The 23477-nt window shown below is 42.1% G+C and overlaps 1 protein-coding gene across 2 annotated transcripts in view; it reads right to left on the reverse strand.

Annotated features, from left to right (window-relative positions):
* Positions 1-20916, reverse strand: part of MYH9 (myosin heavy chain 9) — a 72574-nt gene extending 51658 nt beyond the window's left edge. The window contains exons 1-2 of one of the 2 annotated variants that reach the window (XM_030478522.1): positions 20721-20916; positions 4649-5001 (exon numbers count right to left, since the gene is read on the reverse strand). In XM_030478522.1, coding sequence (XP_030334382.1) covers positions 4649-4981 — 333 coding nt within the window. In that variant the 5' untranslated portion in view covers positions 4982-5001; positions 20721-20916. Of the gene's footprint in view, positions 1-4648; positions 5002-20720 lie in introns of those variants that run through there. The other variant, XM_030478523.1, reaches the window with a different exon arrangement.
* Between the last annotated feature and the right edge of the window lie 2561 nt (positions 20917-23477).

The following is a 23477-nucleotide window of genomic DNA, read 5'->3' on the forward strand; positions in this document are numbered from 1 at the left end:
GTATTTAAGGTTCCTTTTCCATACACCAGTATAAACTATCAGGATATGTTTCCAGATCTACCTGTTACGTATTTGAGGAATATTTGAAAATACTAAACCTCTTTCCAAAGTGGGAAACTATGAAACTAGGCTAAAAACCTTTTAGCATAGGACTTCGAAAGCTCCAGGAAGCTAAGCTTCAGTGAGATGTTCTAGTGATTTTAAGTCTGAGGTAGTGCTTGAAAGGAACAGTTTCAGGAGTTTGCAGAAACCAACCTGGCAATGCTAGTTCCTTTTGCCTCAGCCTTAGTCCTCCATCATGTCAGACAATACTTGTACAGCACAGAGTAACCGCTGAAAGTCTGGATCATGCTTTCCTGACCTTTGACTAGTGAATGACAGAGTAGGACCAAGAGGTAGGAAGGGGTCAACTCAAGAGTAACATGTTCACAATACATGCAATACACCTTTTTCCTTACACTGCCATGGAAATAATTGACATTGGAGTCAACTGAACTGCTAGAAGAAAAGCTGCAATTTTATCAAAGTTCTGGAAAACAAGTAAGCGAAAACCTTCTAGGTTGCCAGTTTCAGCTGCCTGAATTAGCAGCCATCCATCGTGCCTCAAATCCCATGGCAGCAGCAACAGGCACATAATAATCAAAAGAAGATGCCCTATACAGTCCCCCTTCCTTCCAACCCCAACAAAACTGTAACTCACGGCACAGACCAAACTTACCTCTTCTTTCAAGATGTTAATAAAGCTGAAGGCCTGTTTGCTGCTTTTGGGGGATTAGAAGTGAGAGCAAAAGAAAAGTGGTAGCAACTAATGTGTAATATTGCAAAAGGGATGTAAAGCTTTCTTGTCTGCATCTGTGTAACTTTTTATGGCTATGTCTGCTGACACATTAGAACTGCTGCTTTTCAAGTAAGAATAAAGGTCTGAAGCTGAACTGAAGCAGTTTCACAGGTGAAAGCAGCAGTTTAGAAAACAGAAAACATTAATTTCAATTACAGTAATGAAGCCATGAAGCAGGTATGCAGGAAGAAGCCATCACCTTCTTCCAGCATTCTGGTTGCCAGGAGAAATACCTGCGGGAAGTTTCCTCAGTATAATGATCTCGGACAGATATGTGAGGTGATATTTTTGTCTAATAAAGAAAGGCAACTAATCATGGCTGGGATAGGCAACCAAGTGAGAACACTACATCGTGACTGCTGTTCGAGCACAGGCAGAGTTTTATATAGGAGGCAAGTTGAACTGAGCAGAAGCTGCCAGCCCTACAAAGAGAAGACAAGAGTCATCTTCATCTTATTAAAGAACAAGTAAAGACTTATATTCATAAATCCCCGAACTGAACCCAAGGCTCCAATTGAAAGGCTATTCTATTCTAAGCATAGCTGGCTTGGAAATCTGTACTTTGTTTCAGACATTACTATCTCAAAATAGAATCCTGGCATTACCTTTTGCTAACTATTTCAAGTGACACGGGCCAAACTGGAGCTAGTTTCATTTTTCTAACTGCTAACCTAGCTCTGGAGAGCTCAAAGGACCATCTACAGCATGGCACAAAGCTGACAGCATCAGACAGTTTATTTTCCAGCAACTGTTAGCTTCAGCGAAGTAACTGGAACGTGTAAGGCAGTTCAGGTAAGCAACACAGAAGCTGAAAATGATCTTCAGATAAAACATTCATAAGAGAAAGGGTTAATATGAAAGCCAGTCTATTAGCAAGTCACCTCAGTGCAGAACCAATCAGCACACAGAAACAGCAAATTGGTGTCACACTCAGGCTCTTAGTTCTTGAAATGTTTGACACACTTCCTGCTCAAAATTTGTGTGCACCAGCCATAAGATTTCCCCCTTCCTTTTATAGGATGGGTAGACAGAAAAAGTTAAAAAGTTAAGAAAGCCACAAAACCACACATCCCAGCTGGCAAAGAAGATAGAAAGGACAAGAGCAGAACTAAATAATGCCTATGATCTTTCCGGAGACATTTATGCTAGAGATACATTGCGTGTATTCTCTTTCTTCAAGAGGATTAATGACCAACCAGCAGCCACTCCAATGAAAGTATTTTAAGCCTCCGCATTAATCTCCTGACTTGCTGAGAACTGCTGACAGGTGAGATCAGTCCATTTCACAAGTGCACAGAAACACAGTTTTGGCAAGACTTAGGATTCTGTAATAGACAATTACTATGCTAGGATTACTTTGGTGAAGGGTGTGGAGGTATTTTAATACTTCTTACAATCCAATTAGAAGAACTCAATTTATTAGAGTCACAGACTATGCCTGAAATTTCCGAGGATATCTTGCAAGATATGTGAAACAGCCCATTGCACAGTGTGCAACAGACTTTGAGATGCTGCTGAATAATTTTCAACAACTTATTACATAACCCAGCAGTTTCCTGTTCTAAAAATGTTACACATGATCTTGCACATCCTATTTCATCTCACTACCAAGATTCTTCCCTCCAAGAATAGATTTTGACCAATAGTCAAAGGAGTTATTAAATACAAAGAATAACTTATTGCATCAACCTCCAACCACATCAGCTCTCCAAACTTTGACATCAGTTGGTAGGAGTCAGACTAAGTTTTTATCAGCTTTGCACCGTTCAGATGTTCAGGTGATTTAGGAGGTGATCTTGCCCATTTACTCTGCTCTCATGAGACGCCACCTCGAGTACTGCGTGCAGTTCTGGTGTCCCCAACATAAGAAGGACATGGAGCTGTTGGAGCAAGATGAGAGGAGGGTCACGAGGATGATAAGGGGGCTGGAGCACCTCCCATATGAAGACAGGCTGAGAAAATTGGGGCTGTTCAGCCTGAAGAAGAGAAGCTGCGTGGAGACCTCAGAGCAGCCTTCCAGTATCTGAAGGAGCCTACAAGGATTCTAGAGAGGGACTCTTCATCAGGGACTGTAGCAATAGGACAAGGGGTGATGGGTTCAAACTAAAACAGGGGAAGTTCAGGTTAGATATAAGGAAGAAGTTCTTTACTGTGAGGGTGGTGAGGCACTGGAACAGGCTGCCCAAGGGAGTTGTAAATGCTCCATCCTTGGCAGTGTTCAAGGCCAGGCTGGACTGAGCCTTGGGTGACATGGTCAACAGTGAGGCATCCCTGCCCATGGCAGGGGGGTTGGAACTAGATGATCTTAAGGTCCCTTCCAAACTAAACCATTCTGTGATTCTATGCCTTCGTGCCACTCCAGAGTGGTCACAGCATTAGCAGAGTCAAAGTTTCCAGCCTGTGTTCATGCTCCTTAACTTAGAAAGCAACAGTTCACAAAGGTTTCTACCCAAGATTGATAACAAGGGTGAATTCCTGCTGTGTGATGTCTTAGATACCACCAGTTCCTCTTAGGGCAGAAGAGATGATCTACAGCTTGCCACATAAGATGACTACACAAAAGACTTATCATTACAGGTCTGATGAAGTAGCAAGCATTCAAAAACCCCCAAAACATACATAAAACATACATACAGATATTGCAGAGAGTTTTTACTCATGCTGCCTTCTCCATATGACAAGAGGGGCAGCTTTTGGGTTTTAGCAGCACAAAAAGGTGAAGGGAGAGGGAAATCTAGACAGACATCTTCAAGGATGTCTACATATGAAATTTATTGTTTAATAATTTTGATAGATCTTTTAATCTACTGTGAAGAATATTTCATAATGCCTAAAAATATGAACATCCACTGTTTCTGCATCCCTCAGGATTCCATCTCAGGCAGTCCCATTTTAATACTATTAGCAGAGGCTAGTCTGAGGATAAATAAACCACAACACCCTAGTTCCTGTTTTAACCAGTCACTGCACCCAAATTTTACATTAATCATTCTTTCTATGCCTGCAGAGTATTAATAAAGTAAATGCTGTCATGACCAACATCTGCTGGCTAAACAGAGGCCACATGAAGAGGAAAAGGGAACTTCAGAAGGGAACTGAAGAACTAGGTTGAGGTTCCAAATTCTCCTTCCCCATCTTTCCCTATTTATTGCTTTTGGTATTCAGTGAAGTAGTTGCTGCATGCTTCAATTGGGTAGGACCATTGGTTCCATAAATGGTATCTTTGTCTTTTCCACAGCAAAAAGAAGCAGGAATCTCTGCTCTAGTCCATTTTGGGGTGCAAAGAAAAAGAAATGTTTCCTGTCTGTAAGCACATGCAGGCCCACATGTGCCTTCTCTAGTAAGACACTCTGAAATCCTGAATTTTTGTAACACAAAAAGCTTGGCATCAGCATTCTTTCCCACTGAAGCTCCAGACATGGGAAAATGCAATTCAGATGTTAGGTATATTAGGACTGCATTTTTATTATTACTTGGTTCAGTTCAGATCAGACTCTCTGTTTACTACTTTGCAACTGCTCTCATGACTTACTAAAAGAAAGTTAAATGGCATTCAAAACATCCTGCAAACCAAGACATTAAAATGTTAAAGACAGATTTACCACAGCATTCCTTGAAAGCTTCAACTAGAGGGGGACTGGCATAGCTTAGTGAAAAAATGTTAAGCAGAGGGAAGAAGCTAAGTCACATGAGAGTTGTCTATAGGGGCAATGAAAGGTTAACATACACATTTTTAGAAGCAAAGCAATTACATTAAGTTCACATACTATGCAATCAAAAACTCCTACCCCAACAGATAAGATTACTTACATAGATCAGTCCTGAGTAGTATCTCTCCTTTAAGTTGTGAAGAACAGAAGCCTCATTCAGGCATGTCAGCTCTGCCATATCTTCCACTTTAGAGAATTTGGGAGGGTTCATCTTCTGGATGTCATCCTTATTTACTTTCACTCTCTTCCCATTCTCTGCCAGTTCCACCACAGCCTCATCTCCTACTTCTTCCTTCAGGCTAGCTGCCTCAAACCCATTCTTCTCAGAGGGAACCCATACCAGCTTCTTAGCTGCCCAGTCAGCCTGAGACAGAGGGTTATTAATGATGTTTTTGTCCACATAAAGGTACTTGTCTGCATCTCGTTGCGACATTGTGGTTTAGAATTCAGGACCTGTGAAAAGGGGAAAAAAGAACCAAAAACATACTTTTAAAGCCTCAAGTTGCCTTGCAAATTCCTAGAGGCAGACAGGCACGTGCTAAGTACTCCAAGTCCCTGATCATCATGCCTCCCCCTCCTTTAGTTTCATGTTAGTAAGCACTGGTAAGTTGTCAAACTTCAAATAAGGTCAAGGTTTTGCTTGCCAAGAGGATGCAAAAAAATCTATAAACTAGCAAGCAGCTAAAAAACCCCAACAAAATACTGACCCTTAAGCATTTGAAAGCCATTATTAGGCAGAAAAGAGAATGCACCTTAAAGTGGCAAGCATCAAACAACTTATAAGACGTGCCAATACTCACAGCATGAGATACTATGTCAGTAGTGTTCAGTTCAAGATTAGCCCTTCACTGCTCTACTTGGTAGAGATACTAGAAATATGTTTAAACAGCTTTGCTTCCTATCTCCTGGTTCTGATAAGTTACCAATCAGATACCACTTCTTAGAAATGCCATAAACCAGTCTAGACAATACACGAGATGCACTTTGCTTCTAGAAGACATCATCGATAGTTTGAGGACAACACTTAAGACCAACATCAAATACTTTCTGTCACCAGCTTAGTAGCAACACCCAGCCCACCAGTTTGCATCACTTTTCTAGATCATGTTCAGTAGCAGAATACCTCCAAGACAGTAACAGAATAAATCTGTGGTCAGGAAATTTTACAGCCCCAAAATCCTTCTATGCAGCTACAGTCAGGTAAAGGAGAAAGTACCACCCCTACCAAAGGGAGACTTAGGCGGCATGCTCCAAAAATGGCACCCTAGATTTAGTGTTTCATCAAACCCAGAACATTACCACCACGAATTTTCCAGTTTATAAGGCAGCAATTTTATTGGTGCCATTCAGAAATCCTTTCAATCAGAAGAAAGGACTGCATGTGTCAAGGCTCATTGACCATGTAACAGCAGCCTCTTTACAAGGTCCCATAAATATTACTTCTTGGATCCTTGCTCACGAAGATACCAGTGTCCTCAATATATGTTTTTCATAAGTTGCATAGAAGCTAGACCTCTTTATCACCAAGAGCAGGAAGTGAAAATATCAATATTCATGTCACTGGAGGCTGTCAGGAGCTCCAGGGATAACTTCTACAGAGCATACCCATATTTACAAATCAGCCTGCAAATTAAATAGGTGAAATCTGACTATAGATACTGCAGACAAAAAGGTATTGAGAGCAGGGCAGAAGCAGTTGAACTCCCAAAATATGCATGAGAGCAACAATAGATGTTGAGTCCCAGCATTAACAAGCTGTGAATGAAGCCAGAAAAACATCAGCTATAATAATGATGGGCACAAATGCCCACACCAGTCATTTGTAAGCATGTAGGGAAATTCCTTTCAACAAATGTATCACTGTAGGTGGTATGCAACTTTGTGCCAGAGACTGTAAGGCTAGCTGTATGTTCAGTCAAAAATTCTTTAGCAAACAAAGAGAAAATTACTCTACAAATAGTTGTTTCCTTTAGCTTGAGTTTCAAATCTTTGTCTCAAGCCTTACAGGATATGCCAAGCAGCTAACCCACACTTTACCTCATCTTCCCTTCCTCACAGGGTCACTCTGACACTTCCACCTCAATCACCACAATGGTGATTCTCAGAGCAACTCCTCCACCCTGGCTTTTCACATTTTTTGTTGAAAACCCAGATTTTAATGGGTACACGATGAAGTGATTTGTTGCAGATATGAGATGCAGCAATGAAGAGGCTGCAATGAAAAACGTGAGCTCTCAAGAGAGCTGCAAGACCACCCTACAACAGCCAGCCTGGCAGAGTATTTAGGAAATGGAGAAGACTAAGAATTCAAGAAAAGATATTGGGACTCCATGATATTGCAGAGTATCACCTGCAGGTTGTGGTCAAAGGGTTAAAAAAAGGGAGGGGAGAGAAGAAAGGGAGAAAAAGAAAAACAAGAAATAAATATTCAATTGTGTTCAGAGTCGTATCAGGTTTGGCAAGGCAACAGCTCTGCTCTACCCTCCATTACACAGTTTCCTGCCTATGCAACTCCCAGAATCTAACCAGTTGCCTTTTTTGGCTATAATCAGGCAGGACACAGAAGCAGTATGCTTCAGCTAAATTCAGTTTCATCATTTCCTGAGGAATCCTAACTAACCAGCCATCTGAAGAGCCCTACATTACACTGAAACATATTCCTCACTTCCCTACTGTCGAAGTACATGCATTCAATACGCCTTGGAGATTTCTTCTGGGATAAAGGCTAATTCTTTTTTTGGTAAGAAATACATAAAACCACAAGAAATCTTTCAAGGGGTATCTTGAAAGCCAGTTCTAGATCTGAAGAGAACTAAGGAAAGAAGATAGCTACAGAGAGGTTAATCAAATTCCTCACAGGAGGAGAAAGCTGAATTATCTTGCATACAGCAAGGCTACATTCTTCAGCCAGTACGGGATCATTCTATATCATCTATCTCTTTTTATTCCCAGAACTGAAACCAAAATCTTTCACAGCAAGAAGATAAATAGCCTAACACAGCTATTCTAAAAAATCTCACCAAACACTAAGGTTTTTTTTATGCCGGTACTACCAAATAGTGAGGAGATTCAGAGATGGTCTGCACCTCAAACTTTAAACAGACTTGAAAATTACCCTATTGCATGGCAGCAGCAAACAGTCTTGTTATCACCATTTCATATGTTCCAGAACAGAATCATCAGGTACCAGAACTAAAAAAAATGGAGGCTCATGCTAAGATAACATGGTATTAGTGCTATTCTCGAGGCTGACTTCTAACCCACAGGGCCTCTAAACTAGCAGGACCACAAACCAACCATTAATTTGCCTTCTCCATAAGAACAGTACCAGAGGAATCAGATGCAGCAAGTTCCATCTCATGGGCTGCAAAATTTATCTTCCTAGCTTATGCTGCACTTCACTGGGCATTTCTAAAATGCCCTGAAGTGCTGAAGGAATTGAGCCCAGTAAGCTCTTGCAGCCTCACAGCAACTCCCAACGAATGCAAGTCATTGCCATTTTAGGAACAAATTAGGAAGCTATTTGTTCGCCTAGTAGCTTGCATTTTGGGTGTAGATAATTATGTGGGGCAAGGACATTTATCTTTACATGGCTATTGTGCAACTGTCAGAGGAGAATACCGTTAACAATATTCTTTTTGATGCAACAACAGCCTATGGGTTAGAAGACCGAAAAATACAGAAGGAAGACAGACCATCCTTGTTTTGAGTTTAAATGCCTCCTTCCTAGTATTGTTTCCAAATATGAAATACTACAGTCACTTCCCTGTTAACCCAGGATGCTTCCTTATTGTGGTTCATAGCAGTCTGAGGAACAGGCTGGTCAAACATTGCTTGTTTTCCATTATTTCATGTGCCAAAAGACATCTTTTGCCATTTAACTAACTACATAATTGCCACAAAGATGCCATACAGTTACAGATGGAGGCAAAGCAATCTCTACAGTCATGAACAGGATGGGACCAAGACATTAATAATATGTAGTCCAACCTTTAAAAAAAAACCTCTTTATTCAAAACCCCTTTGCATACATATTTCCCTGCAGATTCTTTTCAGATGAACAAATTAAACACTGGCTTTAAGTTAAGATGCCATGCATTCTCTTGGAACTAGGCAGAATTAACCAAAACCCTCATTTGAATACAATCATATGGACAGAAGTTTGCCTTAACCTCCTACAGTTCCATAGCCTTAAGGCTATGAGACACTCCACACACTCCTCTCCCTGTTTAAAGCATCAAGTGCTTCCGAAAAAGCTGGAAATAAACACCTGGCTGGAAAGGTCTAAAAGATGCCTCTGCTATAAGGTCTCTTCCTTTTGATCACAGTGTTGTACAACTGCTAGAAGCATAGAACATTATCTGTTTGCAATTTAATTTTCCAGAACTATTTGTATTATTCCCTCCTCTCCCCCCAGTGTTTACTCTGTCAGCAGCCACAGAATTGTTTCTGGGACTGAGCCATTGCCCAATGAGAGCAGCTTGGCCTATGGTAAACTATCGAGGTACTGGCTGAAGTAGCAATAGAATTAGTAGATTCAGAAGAGCATTCATAGCAACAGCTAAAGCATCCCACTCAGTTACAAGTATTAGAGCACTAAGTAGTCAAGGAAAGCACTTCTAGTTAGACCCATATGAACTGCCATTAACGTAGGGATCTCCACACCATAATTTTTAGTCTTCAGCCTCCTTAATGCAAAGATGCATTACTACATTGGAATAGCCAGTTTTAATCACATGCCATTTCTCTACTTTAATGAATTATTAGAAGTTTGTGAAATACTGGGCTACATAAAATAGACAGATACATGCACTGTATACTTGCTGATTCAGATCACCATTTCAGAACCTTGGTGTAAGACTGAGCGTGCATCAAAAGGGACATACATTACTAAAAGTTTTCTTTTGCTTCACATCCAACAGTAAGGCACTGCTATAAAAACTTTATGATTTCACATTAAATGATCCCCCCACATGGTTTGTCTAATGGCCTTTATACTAGCAGTGGAAGAGGACCTACCCTAAAGATAAGGGTGACAAATAGCAAACACATGTAGACTAAAACAAGTTAACTTCCCTTTGTTTATACATTTACATTTCATAAGTATTTCAGGAACACAATTCTCATGCTATCTACCTTTAGCAGGTTGTGAGAGAAGGCAATACAAAAGGCTCTTTCACAGAGCAAAGGGAATGTACACGATTTCTACAGGCAAGACTTTTACACTAGAAAACTACACCACTATGCTTACAGACCCATTTCAGTTACAACTAAGTTGTCCTCAGTGAAGAAACTTGATTCTTTGCTAACACACAGCATTTTAAAAATAACCTGATTCTGAGAAGCAGCTAATGATTCAAACTAAGTTTGCTCAGTAACATTTATATGATGGGAATCCTCACTAAGCATACAATCTGAACAGCCAATACTTGCATTATTTTTGCAGACTCAACTATTTCACTTTCCCAGCCAGCTGAATACAGTTCATCAAATCAACACAGTTGCATGAAGTGCAGCTAGAAAGCACAGTAAGTAGACTTCTGTGGCCAGACTGCCTACAGTGACCATGAACTGACAACATCAAAAACCAAAACCTCATCCACCAAATACCCCTCCCTATAATTCCCTTGGATTCACTTAGAAACTGTTCAGATCTGTTCAGTTAGGACATACTAGGCTGACACTTCACAGCTCCATGTGCCAGGATGTTTATGGGAAAGAAAACTGTGAAGTTACTTAGCACAAACTGCTCCAATGTGTAAGTAACACCTATATATATAAAAAAATAAGCCTGAATCATTAGTGAAATGTGAGAAATGAATCCCACGGGGGGGTAGGGGTAAGGGGAAAAGCCGGCAGAAAGCTAAACTGATGGGCTGATGATACCTGCTTGTTTCTCAAGTTCAATATATTGTGACACACCAGTGCTTGATGCTTCAGACTGAACTCAAAGAATCATGAGTTTCAGTTATCCCACAAGGGAATACAGCACCAGACAAGTACATGAGTTTGCACTTAATACTCCCTCATAGACAGCCCCCCAAGCTGAAGGCTTTCAGCTCCACTCCCCCTTTGTGTTCAGAATGCCGTGCTGCCACACAGACTCATTTCTTCTAGTGAAGCTTTATTTGGGATTCATAATGATTGCTATTAGGCTCACTGCAGTTCACTGCTTTCCTCTCTAGTCACAGTCTGACGCACACAATACATTGTTGAAAGATTTATTTCACAACTGGAATGCAGATTGCTGGCAATTATTCTTGCATATTCAGTTTGACTGTAGTGCTGCCCAGACTTGCCAGATACCATGTTTATTACTGTAAGTTAAACTCAAGGTAGAGCACTAAAGTGCCCTCTCTGCATGTGCAGGGCTCCAAGAATAAAGAATCTAATTATCTAATGTATAAATGATACCTACATTACATAAAAGTGATGTGCCGACCAGACTACACGTAAGACAGAAGAATTAAGTTAAAGGGAATTCCTTATCTTCCAGGTGGCCTAAAGGAACCCAGCACACATCCTCAGACAAACATGGAATAAGTGTTTCTCACTTTCTCTGTGTCCAGCCCTCTTCATCAGCTATCAAGTACCACTTTCTGGTATGTGTGAAGCAGCTCTTGCATATTCTACTGTAACAGCTGACACAGGAGGTTTGCTCTGTGAAGCTGGGACTTCCCATGGCAAATTGCAAAGGCCACAAAGCCACACAATGAAGACACTGTCCTTACATGCCACTTAGTAGTCACCTTCTCTCTTCGCTGGGTTCAAATGAAAGGCAAGACTGGGAGAACAGAAGCTACAAGCACAGCACATGTAGGTGTAACATAAGTCAATGCTAATCTGAAGAGGCTAGTTTTGGGTACCAAAGAGTGAAAGCAGCATAGTGCAGGCTTAGCCACAGGGTATACAAGCACAGAAATTATCTTGGCCAACCGCACTGCATACCATAAAAAAACTAACCACTGAAGGTTATGGACAAATAAAGCCAGGCATAGCTTCCCTAAGTAAATGCTAGGGAGGGGATGCTTGCCTCTATTTTACTTGCAACTTCTCAGTTCAGTGAGACACAAAGACATATTACCATGTACATGGCACCAATAAAGTTAATCAGTTCTGTGAAGCCTGTGCACATTGTCTAAACACACCAAGCACTGGTTGAGGGAGGGGGAGGGTAGCCTTCTGTTGATTTCAAATCCAAGTCTTTAGCATGACAAAGCTAGGCTGGCTGCCACCCAATCCCATTCACTTGAAATAAATATTCAAAGTTTACAATCCCGCATAATACACTTTCTGCAACTGTTGTTTCTCATTAGTCCATGTACAGTACATGCCTTCTCAGCAGAGGAGAGAATTCCTTTTCCAGAGACAGTGTGCCCACAAGGAAAACATTCCAGGGGGAGAACACATTCTTCGTGACCACTCAGCAAAGTAATCCCACTTAAGGAGACAGTTGTAGTTCAGAAAACTGCAGCCCATCCTGGCTGTTCAAGCTGTTTTGCTGCAAGACTTGTTTTCAGGAGACAGACTGGACTGTAAAAGTTCTGATCAGGCATGCAGAATTCCCTAGGGACATTGCATGAGAGGGGAAGGAAGAGCTTGGAAAGTTTCAGCCTGTCCTTGTTACCTCAGGGTCACTTTTCATCCCTTCCCTAATATTCTGATTTAAGACTAAAGAGATATCTGCCAAGAACTCTGTGACACTGAAGTGGAAGGGAGCTCTTCCAATACACAGTTCTATATCAATTAGGTCTCCTTATCATCTTTGTCCACTCCAGATTTCATTTCATCACAAGAGGAAACAAGGACAATTACACCCAAATACAGAGAACAAAACTACAGTTCTCATTCACTCTTTTAGAAACAAATATTTAGCATGTATGTGGCTTCTCTAGACACTTCCAGCTCAACCTCCTGTGCCAAACTATGACTGGGTACAAACTGCCTTCTGCTATATCTCATCTTTTTATTCTTGTTTCAAATAGTTCTGCTCTGCCATTAACAACAGCTATTAGGGATGGTAGGCAAAAACCCCAGCACAGAGAAATCTACCACTTTTACAGGTCCACGTTCAATTCTGAACTCTTCTAGCCATACATAAGGATTAATTAAGAAGATTTACCTCTGATTATGAAGGTGATCTTGGAGGTAGGGGGCAGGAGGAGAGGAGGAGAGTTACTCTTTCCGGACGTGAGAACAGCAACTCCTCCACTGAAGGAAAAGCTACATAGCATTAATCTCCAGGATGTATGAGGAGGCTAGGTTGGAAACAACCTCGCAGAGCATAAATATCAAGTTTAAGATGATCTGAAAAACTTTGAAACATTCAGACTGCAACATTTCCCTATTGCATCCAATGTCTTTCACAGCACAGTGGCTCCTTATTTAGGTATCCATCATAAGGAATGTTTTAGAGAAAGCCCCCGGTGCAGCAGAGCGCACAGGAACACTTGCCCGGTCTGTACATCTCAGCCTCATGCTTGTTCTCTGGTTACATTGTTCCTTTCCTTACCTGAGCTTTCTTCCCTGAATGTCAAATACATCAGTGTCTAAAAAGGAACAGCAGTAGGCACCTCTTATTTTAGAATTCACCCAACCATGCCCTCCAGACTGGATGTCCTGAAGCGTTGATTTGTGTTTTTAAAGAGAAGAAAGGACTCATCTTTCAGTCTGAAAAGAGTAGAAGCAAGGGCACTTGAAGTACAATCATGACTATATGGCATATAAAATTTTCTCTATTCTGGTATTACAAGAAAAAAAGAAAAAGAAAAAAAAAAAGGGAAAATTATCCCCTACTGACACACTATGACATTCCACAGTCCCAGTAAGAGAAAGCAAATGTAACTTGCACAATTCCAACAAAGTTTTGCTTTCTGGCATAACAGAATAAAAGTCAACATGAGGAAACACTGACCACAGAGTAGCAGAAATGTTTCAAGTGTTTCCACCATAGTTAACAACGTTCTCCAAAACCATATACACTATAGTGCTGTGGTGGTGAGGCACCGGCTGGCACAGGGTGCCCAGAGAAGCTGTGGCTGCCCCATCCCTGGCAGTGTTCAAGGTCAGGTTGGACAGGGCTTGGAGCAACCTGCTCTAGTGGAAGGTGTCCCTGCCCGTGGCAGGGGGTTGGAACTGGATGAGCTTTAAGGTCCCTTCGAACCCAAACCATTCTATTATATTCTTCTCCTTATCTCCACAAGTAAGAGCTGAACCATTACTGCAGCTGTACTTTTTCCTGATAGAATTGGTATAATACAGCATGGCAATATTTATCAGTTAAATCTACACTAAGATTTTAGAGCAATAAAGACCTAAAATCTACCTTGATCATTCTGCTCATTAGGAAAAAGCTTTAAATTTGCCATGTCAAAAGATTAACTCCCATTACATGAAGGAAGAAGATAAACTGTCTGTCTACATGTATATGCCAGTGCTGTGCAGACAACATGTAGACAATTTTCGGAAGTTACAGCACTTTTTCTAATAAACTGACAATCCTTTTTTTAAAGAAAAAGTGACTAATATATCTTCCTCACCACATTTGTGTGCTCTCATTTTACACTTCCCATCATATACTGCATTAAACTGCAAGCTCAAATTCAGCCACACAAAACTTTGACTCGGGAAAGGCCGTTAAAACAATACAGAACAATTTACTGCTTAACAAAAGGTCAAAGACTTTAGTATCTGCTATAAACATTCATACTGCAGAACAGCCTTGATGATAATACCTAAGTGAACTGGTTTAAGCTACAAATTTAAAATTACAGTTTAAAGAACTTTTGTGGAGAAATCTTTCTTTATATTTATGCTCTTTTAAGAAAGGAAATTCCCTTTTTCTGTAAGGAGACATGCCCATTTGAAATATGACACTGTCGAGTATCAAATTGCTTAATTATTGTAAATAATAAAGGTCTACCATATACCTATATCCCTACTCCCATATCCATTTATTTAAACAATTCTGTAAAGTCTGAACACATTTACATAGAATCACAGACTGGTTTGGGTTGGAAAGGGCCTCAAGATCATTCAGTTCCAACCCCCTGCCATGGGCAGGGACACATCACCCCAGCCCATGTCACCCAAGGCTCTGTCCAGCCTTGCCCTGAACACTGCCAGGGACGGAGCATTTACCACTTCTTGAACAAGCTGTTCCAGTGCCTCACCACCCTCACAGTGAAGAACTTCTTCCTTATATCTAACCTGAACTTCCCCTGTTTAAGTTTAAGCCCATTGCCCCTTGTCCTATTGCTACAGTCCCTGATGAAGAGTCCCTCCCCAGCATCCTTGTAGGCCCCCTTCAGATACTGGAAGGCTGCTCTGAGGTCTCCACGCAGCCTTCTCTTTTATTTCATGACAAAGAGATCTTTGTCTCTGAACAACAGGAACAAAGACATCTGAACAACATCTATGAAGAATAAAATATATTAAGTGATACTCTGCTAAAAAATGTAATTCCATTAATAATAATAATTAAAAAAAAAGTATTTCTTTGACTACTGCAGATACATTTACAAGAAAAAACTAACTAAAATGGTTTTCTTGCTACCTGCAATCAGCAATTTATGAATTAATTTGGTTTTGGATACCTTCACCTCAAACTCACCCCTCATCTCTTCCACCAACTGTGAAACGCACAGCTACCCACTCCCCCAAGCACTCAAAAAACGAGTTAGGAAAAAAGGCCAATGAAAAATGTCAATGCCTTCCTGTACATTTTAAACCATGAATTACACGGCCAAAACAGAAGCCAGAGAGCATTTTTCTTCATCGATATTTAAAAAGCTGTCAAAAGTCAATTTACCTCATCAACCAACTAATTCCAAGTGCTTAGCCAGGAACTTTCTCATCCAGTTCAGTAGTTTGACTTCAGCTTTATACTCTGGATTTATTGCCAAGTTCTTAGATTTAAGCATCTTACATTTGTTCAACTCTGCCTAAACCCTAAGATAGGCTATCAAGTTAAGAAAGAAACACCATCAGTGAAAATTAATTTGTGCTCACACATTTAAAAATAATTGATTTTATCCACTCTGAGCACAGCGAAATGAATCTCTTGCACTAAATGACAAGCAGACCTACAGTGTAACAGTCCCTGCCAAAAAGAGCTTACTGACTCAAACTTTACCTACAAACTGATACAACAGTTGTTTTAAGTCAGTCACATTTGGAGAAAAAATAGCAACTGAAATAAATTTAACTTAAATTTTGCTTAGGTTTCCTTTTTTTTTTCTTGGCTATTTAAAACAAGCATGTCAATAAAACTGCTGGACTGAGTGTTGGCCAGAACCGACTTTTAACCAGAGTCAAACCTACAGCACCTCCAAGGCTGATTTAAAAGAGCTTAAATTTAAGTGAACTGGTGAAGTCTTGACCTTAAAAGAAAAACACAGATGAATGTACTCTCATCACTACAAACAATAAAATGGGGAGTAAACTATTACAAGAGCATGCTTTAAATCTTAGATTTTAAACAGGAAGCTGCCCAACAGGGAAAAAAAAAAAAGTCTGATTGCACAAGACTGTCAAAGTTGAGTGCAGAATTTTTCTAAACCTCTTCTCTTACAAGTCCAAATGCCTACTTTGCTTTCATTCAAATCAGAACTCCAGTTCTGCGCTGAGGCATATATCACAATGGATTTCCTGCCGAGACTCATTAAAATGGTAGCTCTTGATGAATAGAAGTATTCATCAGTTAAGGAGACTTTATGATACAGATTTCCAAGTTAAGTTTCCCTCAACATATATTAATTATTAGCTTGAGTTTACTGAAATCACTCATCCATGCAGCTTTATTTACTACTCTCAGTAGAGTCACATACATGCATTAGGAGAAATTTAAATTTCTGGTCATGAAGACAAGTAGAATGCAAACCCTATGTACAAAACTCTAGAGGCATAAATTTCATAAAGAGGTCATGGAGTCAAACCACAGTATGCAGAGTTGTATTTCATTATACCTCTCTGCATCCAACAGCAGTACATTTGTAATACCTCTATAAGAAATAATTTGCAGTAGACAAGTATGCTAGATCAATTTTACAGCCCTTTCAAAAGGACATGACTTAGCAGTCCTAGCTCCAGACGTATCAAACAATGAAATCAATCACAGTTCCATCACTGGAAAATTGGAGGCACTACTATTTCTTTACACTTTTTAGGATGCTCAGAAAGGCAACATATTGTGCTGAAGAGTAACAGGCCAAAGAGCCACTAACTGAAGAGAAGGACTGGTCCATTACACTGAACATGACTGCACTGGAGCGAGGTCAGAAGACGTTAAACACTACAGTAGCCTGGGATTGCAAGATGAATAAATGTTGAGATTATTACTTCAAGTACACAGAACAAGTTCTCACAGCTGCTAAAGAAAGAAGTGAAGCGGATAAACCATAATTAAGATGAACTTGTAAATTGATGCATTTCATTTAGCTGGACAACACCCATTTGCATTAGCTTCCAGGGCAGAAGTTGCATTTGTGTTTTTGCCTCATCATACTCTATTCAAATCAGGTTTCTAGTTTCCATCTCTTTCTAAACTAGGAAACTCAATTAGAACCACGGTGTGCTTAAAGTGAAAAGAAATTTAAGGTACAAGGTCACCAAGCCACCATTAAGCTAGAGCAATTGCCAGCAAAAACAATGCCGCTGTAGGCAATCCTATGCTATTATAGTTTTGTTTCAACCCACAGAAGACTTAACATAAGGCACACAATTTCTCTACTTAACATGCAGACAGCTGTGCCTCAATTATAAACTAAGAAAACAAAGACTAATAAGATATTTATACAAGAAATCAAAGACAAAAATCTATGTTAGCAGGCACCGAGTGCATTGCTGAGTCAAAACGAATTAAATCATACACTCAGGACTTTTAGTAGATGCGCAGCTAATGCTGAGCCTCTGAAATGCACTTTAGTCATCAGTAAGGTTCAGCACATTAGCCAATAGCCTGAAGTTACCACACAAGAAAGCAGATATAGTACGCAGAGGTGAGGGTAAGACAACCTTAACTTTGTCTTCCCCTTTCAGTAAACCTTGCATTAACCAGATGAGTTCCTGTACCTCCAGTGGGTAACCTCACGCTATTAGTCACACCAATTCCAAAGTGACATAAAGCTGGAGAGACACAGGCCTATGGATGGAGAGGTAGAAACAGAAAATTCAGCAAAATCAGCTCAGAAATCACAACACCTATGACATGTGTCCTGTCCTATCTGTTCAGCATGCCAGAGATTAACAGAACAAAACCTGAATTTTTGGGTATAGACGGACTAATCCCCCAAGTACAACTGAAGTATATTTTCATGTACTTAGTAGCCACTCTGAAATACATATACTCCCTTGTACCTGCATGTAAAATGACAGAGGACTAACCTCTGAATTATTAGTTACTATAAACATTTACTACATTATTTTTAAAGACCTGCCAAGATAATAATGGTTCAAGTTCTGAAGACAGTTTGTTGCAGTGGTAAATATAATTTCTATTGCAAAAACTACTTGTAGTGCCAAATACTGCTGCAGAGAGATTTAAGCATCTGTGGCATCTAACTCCACTGCAGTTTTCAACTCAAAGATGAGTATTAGATCTGCCACCCACTACACAGTTTAAACACTCATTAACATTTTGCATAATAACAAAATAATGTGCTGGACAACACAGGTTATTTCAGCCTCCTAAGTGAGAAACTCTTCTTATCCTTTTCTTATAACTTTACTGGACAAGTAATTTTATTCCTCTTGTTTTTATTATTATTACTTATTCACTACTGATTCACTTAAAAGATTATGGTGGAGCCCTCAACACATTTGTCTTCTCAGAACATTCTGAAGCACATCAAAATCCACCTAGAAGTAACAATGATTAAAAAAACCAAAACCAAAACCAAAAACTTAGTCTTTCTCTTCAACTTTTTTCTTACACGAATAACTTGAAAGAAAAAAAAAGTAATCTCAGAACCATGCAATAAATATCCTCACAATCTAGGCAAACAAAGTCCAATAAAAAGCCTTCAGTTTCTACACCCATTCTTCTGGGACAGACAGAACCCAACTATATAGTCTTCCTGTTTATACAAAACCAGCCACATGCTACCCAGCAGAGCAAACTCTGATGTCAAAGTCTCTTCTCCACAGAACTTCTAAAATCTTGGCTGTACAAGTCAGACATCAAAGAGCTGAGGACATATTACAAAAAGAACCATGTAACTCACCAGCGTGGTGCTGGTCATACTTACTTTGAGGTTCCAGGTCAGTAAGCATGAAAATTTCAGACCCCTGTTTCTATCCACCCACTACCAGCAATTTTGCAGCTACCTTAGAGTTACCGAAAATTTTGCCTGTCCACCTCCAGAAAGACAGTGCATGCTATGAATAAGTGCAACAAATAAAGCTATCAAGAAGGAAAACACGTCAATTTAAACAGTTCCACCTGACATGGAGCTTCATGGAATCATTGCATGATTTCACTCTAGTTATTTTTACAAGGTCAGATTAGCAGCACAATCTCGTGTTTATACAGTTTTAGCAATTGTGATTAACCTCTTTTGTGCTAAAGGCAACTCCACTCACATTTATCAATTGCTTCCTCCTCATTACAACTTTCTAGTTAACAAAAATATTTGCTTATCTCATTTAAACTTGGGAGAGAGTGCTACAGTCGCAGACAGTGCACCTATGAGTCAACACATATCTGCACCACTATTTGCCATTTTTACTGGAATGCCATCGATAAGTGAACTTAGTCACATTGTTACCTAGTGACTAATTTCCAAAGCATCTTTACACAAGCAGTAACTGATTAGAACACTGTTACTTTGGGTTAAAACTTTACTGTATCTAGCCTTACACACAGGAGACATGTATGATGACGGTTAAGGATGTGCAATTTAATCTTTCAAGCCATGGTTCAACAGCCTCCCTGCAAATTAACTTATATTTCCTTATAGTGTAGGGCAGAGACATAGAAGTCATCGTCTGCATGCCAAAGTCCATCTACTTCAGATTTGAAGCAGAAAACCTGAAGTATTATCTCTTTAGGTTTGAAGCAGAAAATTCTTATGCATTACTTGAGAGATTATTCTGTTTAGGACAGACCTGCTCACTTAAAGAAAAAGCTTAGGTTCTTACTCCACTCTAATGGAGTGTGGCTCAGGACATCATAACATAGGATACAGAAGAAAAAACTATGGAAGAAGAAAGATGAAGAGCACAAAGTGTTTCAAGGGGGGGGGGGAAAGGAAGAAAAAAAAAAAGGGCGGGGGGTGGAATTTAACAGCCACTGCATGAAGAGCCTCCCGACCAATGCAGTTTACTTCTGAGAAATTCCACTTTATTATCAGAAGCATGTTACTGCTATAAAACTCATTTCACCCTGTGTTTAGACAAATTAGAGCAATTCTTATGAAACCCACTGGGTACCCACCACCCTTGGGGGCTACGAAATTCATTACTTCCCACACCTACTGGAAACAGGTTGGTAATGATATCATTAAAAGCCAGAGAATTTCTCCTACTCGGTTGGAGGTGATGCCTGAAAGCACAAGCTATCTGCAAGAGTTTTTACTGCAAGCTTCATCTTGCCCTGTCACTCCCTCCTCCCTCTCTCCTGGCTTCACTGTGCAGACCAAACCGAACGAGGAAGTCGAGATCTGAGGGCGGAAGCCAAGCCCATTGCAATGTCTGCAGGAGGATTGTCAGCCCGTGACTCAGGCTGCAGCCCTGACAGCTGCCAAACGGTCCTATTTTCCCCTACCCGCTACTTCCAAAGGACGGACACTTAAGCGCGAGGGGGGAATGGTGGGGGGAAACGCACCGGAGGGAGAGGAAAGAGGACGGTGAGGTGAAAAAGAGCGCGAATAACGCCACCCCACCTGCGGGAAGGCCAGTTAGCAGGGCGTGGAGCGAGGAGAGAGGCAACTCCCTGGGCATAATGCAACCATGCACACACGCCCCCGAAGGAGAGGGGGACCGACGGGGATCACCCCAGGTCGCCTCCCCGCCGGGCTGCCCACCGCCCGGCTCCGCAGGGAAGACGGAAGAGAGCAGGGGGAGAGCGGTGCCCTCTCGGCCGGCAGGACAAAGAGGCGCGACACCCGTGAGGGGAGAAGCGCGGCGCGAGGGGGGACAAACCGGGGCCACCCGCGTCCACTGCCCCGCTTTACCTGAGCCCAGCTACGGCGGAGGGAGGGAAGGAGGGAAACGCCGCAGCGGTGGCGGCTGCGCTCCTCGCGGCGAGAGAGTGGCGTCCTGCTCACGCTGCCGGCTCCTCCCGCAGGCACCGCGACCGCCTCCCGCCTCACCGGCACTGCGAGGCGCCCGGCCGCCAACAGCCGCCGCGGCCCAGCAACGCTGCCGACCCGCCCGCCCCCCGCCGCACCGCCAGCCAATAGCGACGCCAGCTGCGGAGAACTAACAGCCGCCGCCGCCAATCAGAGCCGGCCGCAGGGCGGGGGCGAGCCTTGAGGAAGCAGCGAGCCGTTGAGCAACGGGGTGGTGCTTCGCGCCCTCCGCCGTTAGCAACGCCCGGGTGCGCGCAAGGTCCCGCCCCGCGGCCGCCGGGCCGGGCGGGGCGAGGTGTGGGTCGGCAGCGGCGGCAGGCGCCGAGGGGCTCGGGAGAGGTGCGCCCCGGCTTCCCCCCGCCGGCCACGGGGCCGGGGCGAGCCCCGCTGCTCTCCCTCACGCTCCCCTTCTCCCCGGGTCGACCCATGCCAAAGCCGGTCCCACAGCGCCCCGCGCCGGGCGGTACCGGTGGCCGCTGGCAGCCGCTGCCCCTGCGGAAGCGCTGCCTCGCTGGCACTGCGGAGGTGCTGCCCCAGGGGCGGGAGGAGGGAGCTCGGGGTCAGGTTCCGAAGCAGGGCGAGGGGCCGCGGCACCGGCGTCCGGAGGCCGTTCCTGAGGTCGTTGGAAATGCGAGGAGGGGGATTCCCACCCCGGCAAGGAGTCCCCGCTCAGCCTTGTTGTCTTACAGTGCAAAGTAGGAAGATGCAAGACAGGATTTCGTTTCATTCAGAACTGAGGCAAACAGAAGCATCGGCGTAAGCAGCCCCTGATGCTGCTGAGGTGTTTGAGCAGCCAGTGAGTATGTTAAAGAAAGCTCGAAGTGGATTACAAAAGGCATCCCAAACCGGTAGACGTGTGGAAAAGCAGAAGTAGTGTAATTCTGCCTCTTTGCATTTACCACAGCGCTCTTCAAGGCTGAACTTCAGTACATGTAAAATGAGGAAGCATTTTACACGAGTAGCCAAGATGCGTGACAAAAGTCCTTCTGAAAAGAGTATAACATATATAAATCCATATGTCAGATCGAGCTATGCAGATGAGGTTTATTGCATGCTTTACAAGCATGCTAAAACACAAGGCTCCCTCCCTTTGGGGCTTCCTACTTTCTGCAAGGAGAGCAGATTTGCAGGTGTAGGTCACAGTGATGGAAAACACAAGGTGAAGTTTACTGATGACAGTATTAAAGGTACGAGTACAGGGGACAAATGAAGTGAAAGAGACTTGAGTAAAGAGAGAAGTTAGGGCATAAGTGTCTCAAGTAAGCATCACTTGTCCAAGTGGAACACTTCAGGCTTAGATTCACTGCAGCAGTTTGGAAACAATGCTAGACCTTTATATCTCAAGACACAAAAGGCAGCCGGAGAAATCACTGGAAGGTTTGTACAGCTGAGTATCAGGGATACAGAGGTGTCATTGTTAAAGGCAGAGATGATAAATGTAGATACAGGTGCAAAATGGAAATGAGAATTTAATTTGGCAGTGAGAAGGGAACATAAAGGATAGGTCTTTGCTACTAGCAAATCCAGGCATAAGATGAAAGGAAGCTGAAAATGTGACAGCCAGAGATACCTACATAACCAAATACCTTAGATGGTGAAACTATCTGCAGTATGCAGTGCCTTTTTTGATTCCATGAAAAAAAGTGACCAACATATGGGAAGGATATTTACCAATTGTACAACAGGGTTTTAAATTCTCCTTCGAAAATGAAGCAGAACAAAAATAGTGGAGGTAACTAAATGTATTGAAGGCTTTTTAAGAGCAGGAGAGGCTGCCTTTTCAGCCAAGTGGCTGTGAAAGGAAAGGTAAGTGAGGGAAAGGAGCCGGTGTAAAGCTTTTAAAGGAGAAAACCATCAGATCTTAGCTGGGAAAGCAAGGTACAGTGAACTGATAGCAGTAGTAATGTAGGAAGTAAGATAATGACTGCAAGCATGAAATGCAGACATAAAAAGGTTGCCACAAAGTAATTTTTGAAGAGGGTATGATGCTGGGCTTTTTAAATTATTATTCTTTTCCAACTCATACTTTCATATATATACTGTTAGGACAGGTCCAGGGGAGGGCCATAAAGATGCTCAGAGGGCCTGAGCACCTCTCCTGTGGAGACAGGCTGAGAGAGCTGGGCTTATTCAGCCTAGAGAAGGCTCCAGAGAAACCTTAGAGCAGCTTCCAGTGAGGACATGTAAGGAGTAATGGCTTCAGGCTGAAAGAGGGTAGACGTTAGGAAGTTCTTAACTGTGAGGGTGCTGAGGCGCTGGCACAGGGTGCCCAGAGAAGCTGTGGCTGCCCCATCCCTGGCAGTGTTCAAGGCCAGGTTGGACACAGGGGCTTGTAGCAACCTGCTCTAGTGGAAGGTGTCCCTGCCCATGGCAGGGGGTTGGAAATGGATGAGCTTTAAGGTCCCTTCCAACCCAAACCATTCTATGATTCTATCATATGTTCTCTGCTCTTCCTGATTTAACTTTAAGGTCAGGCTGGCCTGTCTTTTTTAAGGTTTGACATCCTATTTTCTTTCTTTTTTAAATTTTAGAACTTGGTCCCATTCCTCTTTAATCAATATCAAAACTTTCTTGATAACTTCAGCAGTAAAGCATCAAAACTGAGTTCAGAACAAAGGTTGCTGCAGGTTTACACCATCC

This window comes from Strigops habroptila, chromosome 3 (genome assembly GCF_004027225.2).
Source record: "Strigops habroptila isolate Jane chromosome 3, bStrHab1.2.pri, whole genome shotgun sequence".
Taxonomy (NCBI): Eukaryota; Metazoa; Chordata; class Aves; order Psittaciformes; family Psittacidae; genus Strigops; species Strigops habroptila.